The 15,634-nt window shown below is 47.0% G+C and overlaps 2 protein-coding genes across 3 annotated transcripts in view; one reads left to right on the forward strand and one right to left on the reverse strand.

Moving 5' to 3' along the window:
* Nucleotides 1-1,949, reverse strand: part of LOC309681949 (GON-4-like protein) — a 29,291-nt gene extending 27,342 nt beyond the window's left edge. For both annotated transcript variants that reach the window (XM_082495937.1, XM_082495936.1), the window contains exon 1: nucleotides 1,599-1,949. In XM_082495937.1, the coding sequence (XP_082352063.1) occupies nucleotides 1,599-1,947 (349 nt within the window). In that variant the 5' untranslated portion in view covers nucleotides 1,948-1,949. The remainder of the gene's footprint in view (nucleotides 1-1,598) is intronic.
* Nucleotides 1,950-2,522: 573 nt separating this feature from the next.
* Nucleotides 2,523-14,334, forward strand: SYT11 (synaptotagmin 11). Its single transcript, XM_082495943.1, has 4 exons — nucleotides 2,523-2,672; nucleotides 6,008-6,831; nucleotides 9,537-9,657; nucleotides 11,290-14,334. The coding sequence occupies exons 1-4, from the start codon at nucleotides 2,639-2,641 to the stop codon at nucleotides 11,601-11,603; spliced, it is 1,293 nt and encodes a 430-aa protein (XP_082352069.1). The 5' UTR covers nucleotides 2,523-2,638; the 3' UTR covers nucleotides 11,604-14,334.
* Nucleotides 14,335-15,634: the final 1,300 nt, after the last annotated feature.

Genomic DNA, 15,634 nt, shown 5'->3' on the forward strand with positions numbered 1-15,634 from the left:
TTATTCGCAGCTAGAACAGCCCCGCTGACTGCAACCTCAGGACGAAGCTTCACAGCCACCTTGGGCCAATTTAAACCCACCCTCCTGCTGACAGGGGTGGCTACACACCCTTCCTCGGACTCTGCACAGTGCTCGAAGTTACACAGGACTAGAAAACAACTGTGAACTGGCCCCTGTTCCACTCCCATTTCTCCCAACACAAAACCAGCTGTTGGTCAAATCAGCGAGCTCACTGCAGCAGCATGAGAACCAGAAACAACCCTTTTCACAAGGAACAGAGGAAGCCTTGTCCCTTTTTGCTGCCACTTGTAGTTAGACGGGCTTACAACGGCTATTAAAAAAACCTGAAGTTTCACGAACACCTTAAGCCAGTATGAAAACACATTGCCACCCAATAAAACCAAATTCCTGACACCGCAGTAGCTGCTGCTCTGGGCTGGCACAGCTATTGGTGTAGCTGCGCCAAAAGTCCCATCAGGGAGTTGATCCAGACAGAGAGAAAAAACCACCCCCACCCCCACACTTCCCACACTCCCTCTTTTTTTTTTTTTTTTTCCCAGTTCAATTCTCCAATCTCATTGAGCTCAGAGACAAAGATGTACACCAGGAAAAGAGAAAAAGAATAGGACAGACAATTTGGGGAAAGGGCGAACAACCACTTATTTCAGTAGACTTAAAAGATGACCAGAGATACACAACAGGCATCGCTTTGATGGTGAATACCTCTCATCTCCCTCCCAAGCTCACACATCATGCTTTCACTCAGTGAACCTCAGAGCAAGCAAGGTTCACCTGGGCTTTTTAAACAAACTTCCAAAATATCTGTGTCCCATTTCTAACTTGGTATTAACACAAGCTCTACTCACACCAGCTCTGGCAAAGGATCACATTAGAGCCCCTGGATCTACAAGTGCCCCTCTAGACTACTCTTCTGAATGCCTGAAAGAATTATCTTCTGAGAACGAAAGTAAACATGAAAAAAAAAAAAACCTCAGCAAACCAGCATTTTTGGAAGCAGCAGCTTGCCCTTTTGCCAGCTTCACAACTCACTAGCCAAACATTTCTTTTTAAAAACTACACACGAGGTGGGTGTTTCAAATCAAAGTCTGAATTTACAAAGACTAGTTGAAAGCAATATATCCTGCGCCGTGTAAAACTTGTGAAACGTGTCCACGGAAGTTACTGTTAGGACTGATCGCTGATGGGTGTCAGTCCATAAAAGATTAGACACAGAGGCAAGATTAGGAAAATGTGTGCAAGTTTGTAAAACTGGGTATTTCAGGTTGGAAATTTGGGGGGGGAAAAAGCCAACCCCAACTTTTAAAGCGCTTAGCGTTCGGCAGCAGTAGAGGTAATCGGTTTAAGTTCTGCATTCGTTTTCTAATGGTTTATGGGAGGAAACTCCCCAAACTTTGGGAACAAGATGCCTGTTAACCTGGAATACTTCAGAGAAAAAGAAAGCGCACCACCAAAGCCAGACACCCAAAGGAGACGCTTTATACAAACACGCCCAGGAAGGCTCCCGGCGCCGGCCCCGGCGAGGGGCAGCGGGCAGGGGCCCGTGGAGCCCCACCGCGCCGGGCCGCCCTCACATTTACCTTCCGCCGCCGCCTCGGGGCTCCCGCGGCCCTCCGGGAGTGGGGCGGCCCCGCAGGCCTCCTTGGCGCCCGGCGCCTCCGGACCGGGGCCCGACGCCGGCCGGACAGGGGGCCGCCTCCCGCCCTTCAGCGAGGCCTCCCCGGGCCCCCGCCACACGCCCGGGACGGAGGAGGACGGCCCGCCGGCTCGGGCCGCCGGTGCAAGTTTGGCCGGGGAACCGCCATCGGCAGCGCCCGCCGAGGAAGAGCCGGCGGCGCCGGGCAGCTCCCCGTCCTCCCGCGGGCTCTGCGGCCCCGCCGCCGCCGCTCTCCTCTTCTTGCAGGGCAGCATCTTCAGCGAGAACGACATCCCGGCGCCCACCTGGAAGACAGGAAAGCGGCTGGCCGCGGGGCTGCTCCGCCGCCCGGGCCCGGGCCCCGCCGCCCCGTCCCGCTCGGCGCCGCAGGAAGCGGAAGCGCCGCGGGGCCCGCCCGCCGCGCAGGCGCCGAGCGCCGCCATGTTGGTCGGGCGCCGGGCGAGCAGCCGCCATGTTGGCGGCGCGCGGGCCGCCCGCCCCGCCGTGACGACGCGAGGTGGCGGGGGCGGCGAGCGCCGTCGCCGCCGCCATCTTGGCTGGGCGACGCCGCCGGGCGCCGCGCCCGCTGCCTAGCTCCGGGCTCCCCCCCCCGCCGGCTCGGAGGGTCCTCCCGTGAGGGAGGGCGGGCCGCCCCGGCACCGCTGCCCGCGCTCCTCAGCGGAGCACCGCCGGCCCCGGTGCTGTCCCCCTCACGGCGGGAGCGAGGTCTCCGGCCCCGCCAGCCCACGCACACGCCCCGCCGCTCTACTGCCGCCCGGCTCTTCGCCCGGGAGGCGCGGCCGGAGCCCCGCCGCTTGCCGAGTCACCGCCGGGCGGGGCCGGGCGCGGGCGGGGCCGGGCGGGGCCTGCGCCGCGTCGGGACCAGTCGGCGGCTCCTGCATCCCGGGCTCGAGCATCCTGCGGGCGGGGCCGGCACCGCGGGCGCCTCCGCACCGGGCTCCGCACCCCGGCCTCAGCGGGGCCATGGCGGAGATCACCAGCGTCCACCCCGGCTTCGGTGAGTGGTGTCGGGCGGCGCGGAGGGCCCTTTCCTCCGCCCCGGCGGCGCCCAGGCAGGCGAGGCCCCCGGCCGCCCCCCGAGGCCGGGTCCCACTCCCCCCTTCCCCCCCTCCCCCCCCTCCCCCGGCCGGTCGCCCCGCCGCCGGCAGCCAGTACCCGCCGCCGGCCCTGGGTCGGTGCCAGTGCTCGGCCCCGGAGCCGCCGCGGGAGCGGGGCCCGGGCCGGCGGGGAGCAGGTGGCGGCTGGGCCCGACGGTCCCCGCCGCATGACGTGATGTCTGTGCCGGGCCGCGCCGCGCCCCGGCCTTTGTTCGCGCCTCCCCGGGGACTGGGGGGGGGGGCTGCGGCACCGGCACCGGTTGCCCGGCCAGGCGGGGGCCTGCCGAGGCGGCGCGGCGGAGGTGCGGGGGGGGGGGGCGGGCGGGCGCGGCCGGGCCCCGGTGGAGGCGGGAGCCCCTCGGTGAGGAGCTGCGGCCCTCAGGTGAGGCGGCCCCTGTGCGGCTCCGCGCATCGCCGGTGGAATAACTCTCCCGGGTTGGTACTGGCTGGTTTTTAAGATGGTTTTTGCTGTAGCCCGGCGGGTGCCGAGGGCCGGTGCTGCGGCAGGGGAGGGCCGTGTCGGTTGGGTTTCTCCAGCCCCGAGGAGTCAAACTGCTGCCTCCGTCCTCCAGCCACTGACTGACCTTCCCCTCAGACCGTAAAGCCCCATAGTTAAAGCACGGTTCCTACGTTTTCTTTAAATTCTGAAGGGCTTAGTAATAATTCTCCATCCTATGTGGTTTATCTAACATGCTTACCTTTTACATTCTGTGTTTCCGGGAACCTAAGAGCCAGGTGCTGCCATCATTTAACCGTTGGCCACCATTAGCCATTAGGGTATAATTAGCAAGCATCAGTTTTAAGAGCAAGTTTTCAATTATTTTTCATCAATTGAAAAATAATTTCATATGCCAAAAAGTTGGTTTTGTTTTGGTTACATCTTAGCATCACATCAGAACAAAGATCTCTTCTACAAAGTTGGACTAAAATAGCGCGGCTCTGCTCTTCTTGAGAGAGGAGATGGGCTGTGGTGCCATTTAAAATGGACATTGTGCATGGCAAAGTGCTTTGAAAATTGCAAAACCTTATCCAAAATTGTTTTTAGGCAGCTTTACATCAGCGTAGTTTTCACCCGTAAGGAATTACAGAGACAGGACTAATGAATGTATGGAATGATGACATAAGTGGGAGTCTTCAGCCAAGAAAAGAGGGGTGTCATAAGCAGCACAGAGTAGGGAACGGTCGCTCCCTGTTTCTTCTAATGCAAGAACAGTCATCAAATAAAAAGAGGTGGGGTGGGCTTAAAATAAAAGCCCTTGTTTTCTCATGCCACGTAATCAGGCTGAGGAACTCTTTGCCACAGAATGTTATGGAAGCCAAATTCAAGAGCTGAGATAATTTGGTGGAAGAAAGACCACAAAGACTTATTTGGTGCTTTCTAGTGTGACTGCTGGTTGCTGCTTCTAAAATTGTCCCTTCGGATCTGCAGGAAATGAAGGTACAAGAGGTGATTCTATGAAGACGCAATAGAGACAAAACACATACAAAAAAAGAGATCAGAATAAGCATGGAGTTTCAGCAATTATCCTTTTTTACATATCAAGTGAAGCTTTTAATATCTGTATATGGCTGTTGTATTCAAATTAGCTTTTAAAGACCACTTTCAAAGAGGGAACATTAAATAACAAAATAAAGTGTTGTTTGGGGGGTGTTTTGTTAATATTATGAATTGTTCTTGCTTTAGTTACTTAATCCAAGGCTGTACTTCCAGTGGGGCCTGAGGTAGATTTATCTGTGAAGTCAGTCACCATCACAAAAGATTTCCAGATTCAATCTGGGAAGGCTTCTGTCTAACCAAAAGTGATTTTGCTGTTTTTGCAAAAAGGAGACGTATTTTCTTGAAAATCACAGTTTTCCCTGAGCCTATCAGATATTCAGATTATAGTCTGGCAGTCTTGACTTCTTGCCTGTTAACCTCAATAAATAGTAATGTGGAAAGAACAGAGAAAATACTAAATCAAGGAGCTCTCTATAGCTTCAAGTGTGAGGTTGGAAGATTATTTTCTCCTGTGGCACAGAATGAAGATAGGAAAACAAGACAAGCTTACCTTTTTTAGTAGTTGTTCCATTTAGCTATTGCCGTGATTGTCATGGCAATGATTTTTAGCTTTCCCTTTTACTATGGAAGCAGTTTGTACCATTTGTAACAGAAGAGATGTAGGGCTAGAGGGCTTTTTTTGTTTGCTTGCTTCCAAAACCACCAAATTGCTTTAATGATGATTAAACCTGTAATACAATAATCAGTTATAAGAAGGGCCTGGCTCTACCATCCCTACAACCTCCCACCAAGAAATTGAAGACAGCAAAAATATCTCTCCCGTTTCCTTCCCTTTTAAGACTGAGCAAACCCCGCTCGTTTTGGCCTCTCCTTGTCTTCCATCTGCTCTCCATTCTCCATCCTCCGTGTGCTCCAGCTTTCAATCATCTTGGTAGCTCTTGACTGGAATTGCTTGAGGATGTCAATATAATGTACTGGGGAGCTCAACACCACTGGTTTCATTCTGTGTCTTGGTAATACTTGTCCAAAGTCAACCGTTATAAATAGAGAATAACTAACATGGTTGCTAAAAATGAACGCGGTGCTTTTTTATTCTGGCTTGACATTACTGGAGAACATAGTTGACGTAAACTGTAGAAAATATCAAATAATCCCTAAATCCAAATACAGGATTTTCTGTCCATTGGTTTTGGACATTTGGTATACATTTGGTGTATACCATTGGCCCCATATCTGCTGTAAGGGGCTAAGTTGAAACAATCAACCATTTCAGGCCAAAGCGATTTTTTAAAAGTTGTTAATAAAGGATAGCTCCAGATCCAGTGTTATGGCCGTATTTATTACTCCCTTTCAGTTGTTAAAATAGAATAGTGTAATGTTTCTGAACAGGGCATTAAAAAAAAGTGCTTCCTGCAAACCAAGAAACTGTTTTCCTGTGGAGATGCTGCTAATGCAGGAGCTTGATTTGGCAAGTTAAGGCAATCAACCGTTTGAAATACTTAGCACATGAAGCATATGTCAAGAACGTCTTAGGAGTATAAAATATTTCCCATGTGGGAAAATATGAATTAAATGAAGTAGTAGTTTTATTCTGGGGAAGCTTTGATACCAAGATCATTCAATTAATAACAACACAATAGTAGTGTATAGATCCCCATCCAGATGTGTTTGGCCCTGTGGGGGCACGGCCACTGCAAAGGTTCAAGCCCGTTCCTGACTGCCTTGTCTTCTCCGCAGATGTCTCTCCAGTTGTGGCAGGCCTCATTGGTGCTACTGTCCTTGTGGTTTCTGTCTCAGTAACAGTTTTTGTGTGGACATGCTGTCACCAGCAAGCAGAAAAGAAGCACAAAACCCCACCGTATAAATTCATTCACATGTTGAAAGGCATCAGTATCTATCCGGAGACCTTGAGTAACAAGAAGAAAATTAACCGAATCCGGAGAGACAAGAATGGCACTCCTAAGGAGACTGGGAGGGGAAACCTCTTGGTGGATGCTGCTGAATCTGGTTTAATAGGCTCTGATAAGGCTCCAGATGGGCCAAATGCCGTCCCTCATGTCGACCAGCTCCCAATAAAAGTAGATTATGGAGATGAACTAAGTCCAGATCAAAGCCTCACTCCAGGAGGAAGTAAAACCTCCTCCCCATCTTCTCCAGGGGATGATGTCATGCTGGGTGAACTGACTTTCTCGGTGGACTACAACTTCCCTAAAAAAGCGCTGGTAGTTACCATTCAGGAGGCTCACGGGCTGCCAGTGATGGATGAGCACACTCAGAGCTCTGACCCTTACATCAAGATGACAATTCTTCCAGATAAAAGGCATCGAGTGAAGACTCGTGTACTTCGCAAGACGCTAGACCCAGTCTTTGATGAAACCTTCACCTTCTATGGGATCCCATACAGCCAGCTCCAGGATTTGGTGCTTCACTTCCTCGTGTTGAGCTTCGATCGCTTTTCTCGAGATGATGTTATTGGAGAGGTCATGGTGCCCCTTGCAGGGGTGGATCCAAGCACTGGAAAGGTTCAGCTGACCAGGGAGATCCTCAAAAGGAACATACAAGTAAGTCCCTTCATGTACTGTGACACAAGACTCCTTGCATTGTATTTGATCCCAGTTGTTTTGATTTGGGAGCCTCCATGGTCTAATAAGCAGGAATACTGTAGATCCTTAGCCATGAAACCCATTTTTCCACAGACACTTGTTATTGGTATTGTACGGCTGTGCTTTTTTAGTTAGGCAGTTCTGTGCCGTGTGGTTATGGTGATTTGATAAGACATGGTCACTATTTAGGCAAAGAAATGATGGATGTTATAACTCATGATGCCAAGAAAAACGGCAAAGTCCTCATCTCCAAGTAAAAGAGCTGATGTGATAACTGCAAAGACAAACCTCACTTAGAGAGGGAGATTTGTCTGGTCTGACCATTTTAGATGCCTATACTTGTAATTATCTACATCTGAATGGTTACTGTAAGCCCCAAGTGGGAATACATGGACACAGTCAGCAGAGTCTGACGTGATTCCTCTTGTTCTGGAGCAGAAATCTAAATCAGCTCAGATGAATCCCACCCTAGATTACTCCATTTTTTTCTCATTTGAGAACAAAGTGTGTCTAAGATGGCTTTGTCTAACGTAGACATCTAAAATTCAGGTGACGTGAATCCCACTCTTAGTGTCTAGTGCTGTAAAGTAGAAAGATGAGCGATCCATAGGAGCTATTAAGGCTTACAATGGGGAAGATGTCTTCTGTCCTCAGGAAATACACTATGCTCAGGTAGGAGGATGAGATGCTACTTAAGATTTTTGTTTTCTTGCTTAGTTTATTTTCGCTACCCATCTTTCAGGTTCAATAGAAGAAGGTGTTTGGGCTCACTTACTGCCTTAAGGTATTGGAAATTGTTGCTGGGCTCTATAAAATATTTCATTATGTCCTACAGTGGCAGTATTTTACTTGAAAAGTTTTTTTTACTATATGGGGCATTTAACATGTTTTTTTTTTTTAAGTTATTTAAAGGAGACTCTGTGTCAATGACCCAAAACAAACCAAAGCAATCCCAACAAAACCAGAGTTCTGGTAATTACTTTGCTTTTCTTACATTCTTGAGGTGCTTTACTTAATGATAAAACAAGTGGCTGGCTTAGGATCTTTTAATAGTATTGTTTTCAGTGTACTGACCCTATCTTTTAGAAGTAACATTAAAAATAGAGGAAAAAGTCACGCTAAATAAAAATAGATCTAATCAAGGATGCAAATTATTTAACGTTTATTAGTAATAAAAAATAGATTTACCTTGGTGCCAGGTCTGCATTATTGAAAATCTGCGCAGTTCCACAATGTCAAAACAGCTGTTACTGAACAAAGTTTTTAGTGTCAGGAAGTTTCAAAATCTGGAATACAGAATTGCATTTAAAGCCTAGTAAATTATTGCACTGATCCAAGCCAGCAAAGGTGTACATCCCATCCTGGTGAACGTTCCCAATAATTTCTAACATACAATCTAAGAATACAAATTACTTTGAAGTCACTGCATTAAATTACTGCAGACCAAAAGAACCCCAAAACTCTAACAACATAGACCCCCACACCACCCCTTCTCTCTCTGGCTGTTGCCTTCTGGTGTATCCAAGGAGCCAAAGTTCTGAACGTTTCCCTTCCAGGGCCGGGAACTTGCTCATAGATTTACTCTCCTCCCAGATTTTTGCATGAGCAGCAATAGCCTTCATTCCTTGCATTTGGAAAACTTATCTTAAACACACAGGAACTCCTCGAATAAAAAGAAACCACCAAAACAATAATGAACATTTTCCGTGTTTAAGTTTACACGCACAATTTTTTCCCCGCGAAGCTGAATGACAGCACTAGAAAGAACAGCTTGACCTCTTGGGTGATCCCCAGAGCGTTTTGTGTGACATCTACTGTAGTGCTTCGCTGGTTTGAGGTGAGAAACGTTCCTTCATTTGGTGCCCCTCCACCCCCTGTGCTCTGCTGGGTTACCCGTACCAGACACTGATGGGGGCAGGAGGAGGACCAGGTACTAAGAGCCAAAACCTTCGGCAGGCAGCTGTTGGAGTTGCTGCAATAGCTCTGCTGTCGGTGTGCTACTGACACCACATGATTTCATACCTATTGCTGATACTGTTTGCCTTGAGAGCAAATAAACTTAATCTAAATTAGTGCCATCTCAATGAAAGTTAACGAATGCCACCTGGAGACCAAACCTAATTATTTTAATATTACGTTACTCTTTGAAAGGATATACAGTGAGTTTAACTGAGTAGACCCGGTTTTCTCATTTTGTCTTCATCCTGTACCTTTGCAGGCTAAACTGACGGTGAAACGGTCAAAGCATACCTAAAGAACTTGAGGGGCTCGGCCATCCAAGCTCCACCAAAGCCAATGAAACTTCAGTTGCTAAAACCCACAAATGCCTGTAGTAGCAGACCTCAGAAGGCAGCCATGGCCGCTGTTCTATCAGCAGGTGCCCCCCAGGTTTGCCCTCATGGAAACACGGAATTCAAGGGGAGAGGCTGTAGTGATGCTCCCTGTGCCCAACAGGCGTTGGGTGAACAGCACAGGACGATTTACCCTATGCCACTCGCTCACTCGTTCCTTTTCCCAGAGACTCCATCTGCCTGAGGCACTTAAAATGGCCTGCATCTAATTTTCCAACTTTTTAGGCAAGGAAACTCTGGTGACCTCCAACTTTTGCCCCTATTTATAAGACCACCTTGTCCTAATAAGTTCTTTCTGTTTCTTTTTCACAGAAATGCATTAGCAGAGGGGAGCTGCAAGTCTCCTTGTCTTACCAGCCTGTGGCGCAGAGAATGACTGTTGTGGTGCTTAAAGCCAGACATTTGCCAAAGATGGATATCACTGGGCTCTCAGGTAGAAGCTATTTTCTCCAGCTCTAAATGTGTAGCAAAAAAAATCTCCAAGTTCCCTTTCAGATCTTTTCACCTGTCCTATCTGAAGATTTTCTTTGTTTGCGCACTTTTCCTCAAACTCTTTCTAAGGGCGATGGATCACTGAGTGATCCGTCACTCCCTAACAGATGGTTAGACAAACAAGACCAAATCCTTCCTACTGCGAGACCAACGGTTGCATCTTTCTGGCATCATCTGGTTTATTTATGAAGGCAGTAGTTGCCAAATTGAGCAGATCTCCGTGTTGCTTTTGGCCAGAGTGTGCAGGCTCTGTGCCTCCATGCTGCTGTCACTCCTCATTGCCCTTAGCAGCACTTTTTCCATGGCACGGCCGCTGCTTGCTGCGTCTACCTCAAACCCTGCCCCCAGAAGCGGAGGGTAAGAGAAAGCAGGCGTAAAAAAGAGGAGGGTAAGAGAAAGCAGGTGTAAAAAAGAGGAGGGATAGGCTCGGAATAGAGAGGAGTGAATTCATGTGACATGAGAAACAATTCATTTTGGTTTTGGGCTTTTTGTTTTTGTTTGTTTGGTTGGTTTGGTTTGGTTTTGGTTTTGCTGGTTTTGTTGTTCCTCTGTTTGAAGAGAAGAGCAGCTCTTCTGGCTTTCCTGTTTTGTATTTACAGATTCCCGGACTCCTGAATCCCCTTAGCAAAGTTTCCTTCAGGATTGTGGGAAAATGATTGGAATCAACTTGAGATTCAATAATAGCCTGACTGATAGCAGTCCTGTTTTTGCAGCTTTCTCCTGTATGCCTCAGAAAGAATGCGGGCTAGGCTTAATTATCTGTTGTAGGCCTTAAATTTTACTCTTTCTTAAAAAAAAAAAAAAAAAGCTTTCCATACGTGGTCTCCAGCTACAGGATAAATTTTTCAGTAACTTCTTCTACCTGCTGAATCTTGCAAGGCTAACGTCATTTCTTTACTTGATCTTTATATCATGCATAAGATCATCATTTTGGTTGGATAAAAAAAAAGTCAAAATTAGCCAGTGTCAGCTGGGCAAGTGACTTCCAGCTTCAAAGCTTGTGTTACATGAAGAAAAAGCACTGTGTGCCTGGTATCTTAATTTTAATCCTAAACAAGCACCCGCATAAAGAGCAAGAGGACTGATAAAGTAACACAGTGAAGTTAATGGAAAAGTGAAGACTTTGTTTTAAACTTCCTTCTTTTTCAGTACCTTTCACTGTAAATGTTTTCCATCTCCAAATACTTAAAAGTGTTTTGACACTTTGGGCTATTTCCTGAAGTAGAGTAAAAATATTTCTTGTTATAGATGACAGTGAAAAGTGAAAGTTTTGGCCAGTCAGGTGCCTGTTTGGTATTTCTAGGATTAATCACCGCAATTTGCACACGACTTGCTTCCCCCCAGTCCCCGTGCAGTGTTGAAACTCATGAAGAACTTGTGCTGCTCACATCAGCTGGTCGCTTTGCAGTGAGAAAAGGTGCCCAGAGTGCCCCCCTCCTGGGGGAGCTGAAGGGAGTAGCCCAGATTCACACCATTTTCTCGAGCTGGCACAAGTTCAGCAAGCTATATCCATCCGTTACTTCCAGGAGCATTACTGGGCTGTGTTATTAGTTTATTTCTCTCTCTTCTCCAGCAGATCCGTACGTTAAGGTGAATGTTTATTACGGAAGAAAGCGCATAGCAAAAAAGAAGACTCACGTGAAGAAGTGCACTTTGAATCCTGTCTTCAATGAATCCTTCATTTACGATATCCCCGTCGATCTCCTTCCTGACATCAGCATTGAATTTCTAGTTATTGATTTCGACCGTACCACGAAAAATGAAGTGGTGGGACGGCTGATTTTGGGAGCGCACAGCATCACCGCAGGTGGTGTGGAACACTGGCGAGAGGTGTGTGAGAACCCTAGAAAGCCAGTTGCCAAATGGCACAGCCTGAGCGAATACTAGCAGAGGTTGCGGCAGCGACAGCCGATCCGTAGAACAGACTTAAACCTTGTTTTAGCTGTAGAACTAAACTTTCGTAAGAAGCAGCAGCTGATTGGTTCTCTAGTGATGTGATTTTGCAGGGCACTAAAATTCTAAAGAGCATTAAATGAAAAAAAAAAAAAGATATCACGAATATATATAACAGTGTAATCACGCTATTGCATGCCTAATACAAACTGAAATTAGTATAACTACCAATATCAAGTTGCAGATTTTAATACAATTATCTGTCACTATGGAAGTTGTGTTTGTGCCGAACTGTCTTTGCTGGTATTCACCAAGATTGGCCTGTCTTTATTAGGCTTCTCCCAAAGTTTCCGAATTCTGCTGTTTAACCTCTAGTTTCTTGTTAGTTTGCCTGCCCATTGGTTCTTGCAGTTCTGTTCTTGGCTGGTTTGGGAGTACCAACCGCATTTCAATATAAAGGTGGTTTAGAATTCTGCACTAGAGCAAAAGGAAAATACAGGGGAAAATGGCACTTTCGTTCAGAGAAGAAATAATTCTGTTGTCAGGTACTGAAATTCTTGCCTTTGCGAGGTACTTGTGGAGCCATAAGGCCACAGCATCAAAGATTGGCATCTAAAATTCAGACACCAACAAACTGATCACGTTGCTTTTGCCACATGGAAGTTAGAGCAGGCCTGAGCTCGCAGACTGTCAGAACTGGGGAAACTCCGCACTATTTCATTTTGTTTAACTCTGTCTGTGCGTGAAGGGCCCAAGAAAAAGACAAAACCTAATGTGTCATTGATTGGTAAGGAAACTCTTGCTGATTCTTTTACACATTAAATGTGAAATTCTGCATGATTGATAAGTTCTGTTATAATGGTGTAACATAGCTGAGATAGGAAAATATCTTGAGGGAAGAAGTTGGAAGTGAAAAAATTAAAAAGCTTCCCTTCATTCATACTTGAGTCAATTTGCGTTATATACGATCTTGTCAGCCAGCTCTCAAAAAAGGACTAAACGTAGGGCAGAGCGTGGCACTACGAAACGTGTCAGATGCTTCAAGAAGTTGTTTTTCAGCGTTTCAAGGCAGCTTGAGTGAGTTCTTAAATTGTGAATGACTTCTGATATGCTTACCGTCACCTCTGAAGCGTAAAAGCGTTACTTGGCAAGTGTGACCTGTAGCACTTCAGGCTATTAACCCTGAATAGTCAGTAGTTCTGGACAGAAGTTCATAAAGTTCCACAAGTACAAATTTGGAAGTAGCTGCACTAGATCTCGTGGTAAACGCGCTAGCCTAGGAGCTGGTTTTGTACAAGACAGTAGCGTCCTGGCAAGTAACTCGATTTGGTTTCTTATTACATTCAGGGAAAGATGTAAGGATGATAATTGGCAGCAAATAATTGGTTGTAAACATCATTGGTAAACTAAGCGGAAATAGTTATAACAGGCTGTAGAAACTACAATTCTTCCTGAACTCTCCAATGGAAATGCGAAGCAGAAGTGAGCTTGCAAAGAAGCACGTAGAAGATTGCAAATTTTCAGTAAACCTTTAGTTGCTTCCAGGCAGCCAATCTGTTCTGTGCCCTGTGGAATGTAAATAATGTATTATAATTAAAAAATTTTGAGATCATTTAACTACTTACAGGACTTGACTACTGAATTTTAGAGGCCTGTTGGAAAAAATGATCCTTTCCACCTTCGTCCTAATGAAAGTAGAGTAATTGAGCAAGTCTTACTCAGTTCCCTCTCCAGCCACCGTGTAAAGCAACAGCCGCTGGGAGGGCTCTTCATGCAGTCAGCACTTTGTTACTTGGTGATACTTTGGCATCTCTTCCTAAGAAATGATTTTTGGAAAGCTGCATTTTTCCCGCTCATAACTAGTTACTCATTGAAACTTCCTTCCAGGCAGAGTATCTTTTTAGCGGCAGAAGTGGCATGGAAGCTGAAGGTCTCTGTTCTCAGCCTTGCACGGCAGACAGGAGCGTGGACGTCGTTCCTGCTTTATCAATCCCGATCACGGGGATTTCTGCCCGGGGCTGTAGTCGATTTTATCTTTGTCTTAAATGCTTTCTAGCTCATGCTCTATTAGTGGCTCGCAGCCACAAACCAGAGAACGAGTTCTCCCTTGGAAATTGTTGTAGACCTATTTCAGTCCCAGTTTTTGCACTAAGCAATTGTGCTGCTGAAGTTTAGCAACTGTCATGACTTTTCCTCGGAACATGCTTTCCAACACCGCTCCAAACGCCCGAATAGGGACGTACTAACAACAACAACAAAGTTCCCGTTTTTCCCTCGGTGTGAAAAGCATGCTTAAGCCTAGATGATCTTAAGATTCCTTTAGTTGGAAAGGAAAGATGAACTTCTTGTCAAGGAAACATGCTCAGGGTAAATAGACTTAGGCTATCGGGCAGGTAGGAGTAGCTCCAACACTCTTCTGGAATAATAGGAAACTGAAGATGTGCAGATATATATTTTTTAAAACGTAAAATAGACAGTAAGTGACAGCGGACTCACTGTAAAATCTCCCAGGTGTGGTTATTCTTTACCTTGTGTCTTCTATTGTAAAATTAACTTGGACAGTTACCACTTTGTGTGAAAAAAAATAAAAAAAAAGGCAAAAAACCTAACTCAACATGTGTGAAACTGCATAATGCTATAAGCTAATCTACATTATGTAATGCTATCTTGTATGTTGAATTTGTTAATGCACATTGAGCGTGCAAATAAAAATTAAATCACTTTAGCTGCTGACTGGGCCATGTTTGACCGTAGGCAACACATACGTGACTACACTGAATACTTTAAGAATTTGTCTCTAAAACCACGCATTTCTGCTCTGACAATCCACAGGAAAAGTACATGCAAAATAAATCTCAAAGAAATAAAGGAATGTCACAGGATCCTGGCAAATGAAGTGTAACACTATTAATTCAGTGTTAGCACATACAAAAACTCTCAGTAATCCTACACAGCATTAGGAGTTGGTATCATTTGGCACGACTAGATATTCATTTGCTAAGTTGAATCGAAGTGCAAAAAAGAGGACAGGATGGGCAGAAAAAGAAGCCATTTGACGCTAACATTGGTAATTCAGAGGCATTCCTGGGTCCTTAGTCAAAACTGGATCCGGGAACACTTTTGTGCATCTCGCTCTGTGCGAGATGCAACAGTCTCTCCTCCAGTGCCATGATCTGGCTTCTCTGACTTGTTTTTCTGCAGCTCCCTGTCAGCGCTGCACAGAGCAGCACTGCCAGGCACAAAGCCACGGCTTTAGAAAGTGCCAAATAGTCCCGAGCCGCGAGCTGTGTTTCCCCAGCAACACAGACTGCAGCGAGCACTTCGCCGCCGCACTTCACCCGCTTTGACAGCAAAGGACCAGGCTCCAGAGGCGGTTTGGGTGTCTCGATATACTTATAACGAGGTTCAGGTCTCATCTTCAAGGAACCAGACAGTTTCACAGCCCGAACCTTCTGGAAAGATTGCCCGATGTCCCAGTGTCCTGGTTTGAGGTAAAACAGGACCAATTTTGTTCAGTAACTTTGCTTCTTAGCTGGGCCTCTTCTGACTACTGACATTAACAGCGTATTGTGCAGACAGTGTTCACTCTCTCAGAGTGATCAGACCCACGTCTATAGCCGATGCCCGGGCGTGGGATGCAGAGAGGCTCCTGCTCATACTCATTGCTATAACCCCCACGGCCAAACAACTTTGTTATTTGCCCCGTCGGAGGGTCGGAAGCGGAAAAGCATAGTGGGGTCCCACCTGCAGGGAGGAGCGGACAGGACAGGGGACCCCAAACTGACCAACAGGGTATTCCATCCCATCTGCCTCATGCTCAGTATAAAAGCTGAGGGATCAAAGGGTCAGCGCTCTTCCTTCAATGGCCGACGTCTGAGGAGGACTCTGTTCACAGTCTGCCTGTGATCCCAATCCTGAATCCAGATCCAGAATCCAGTTCCCGTCTGTCACTGAGTCCAGCCTGGGACTGCTCCAGTGCCAGCCGGTGACGTGATCGTCATCTCAGGAGCTTGATATGGTTTCGT

The sequence above is a fragment of the Vanellus vanellus genome, assembly GCF_965231255.1.
Source record: "Vanellus vanellus genome assembly, chromosome: 27".
NCBI classification, from domain to species: domain Eukaryota; kingdom Metazoa; phylum Chordata; class Aves; order Charadriiformes; family Charadriidae; genus Vanellus; species Vanellus vanellus.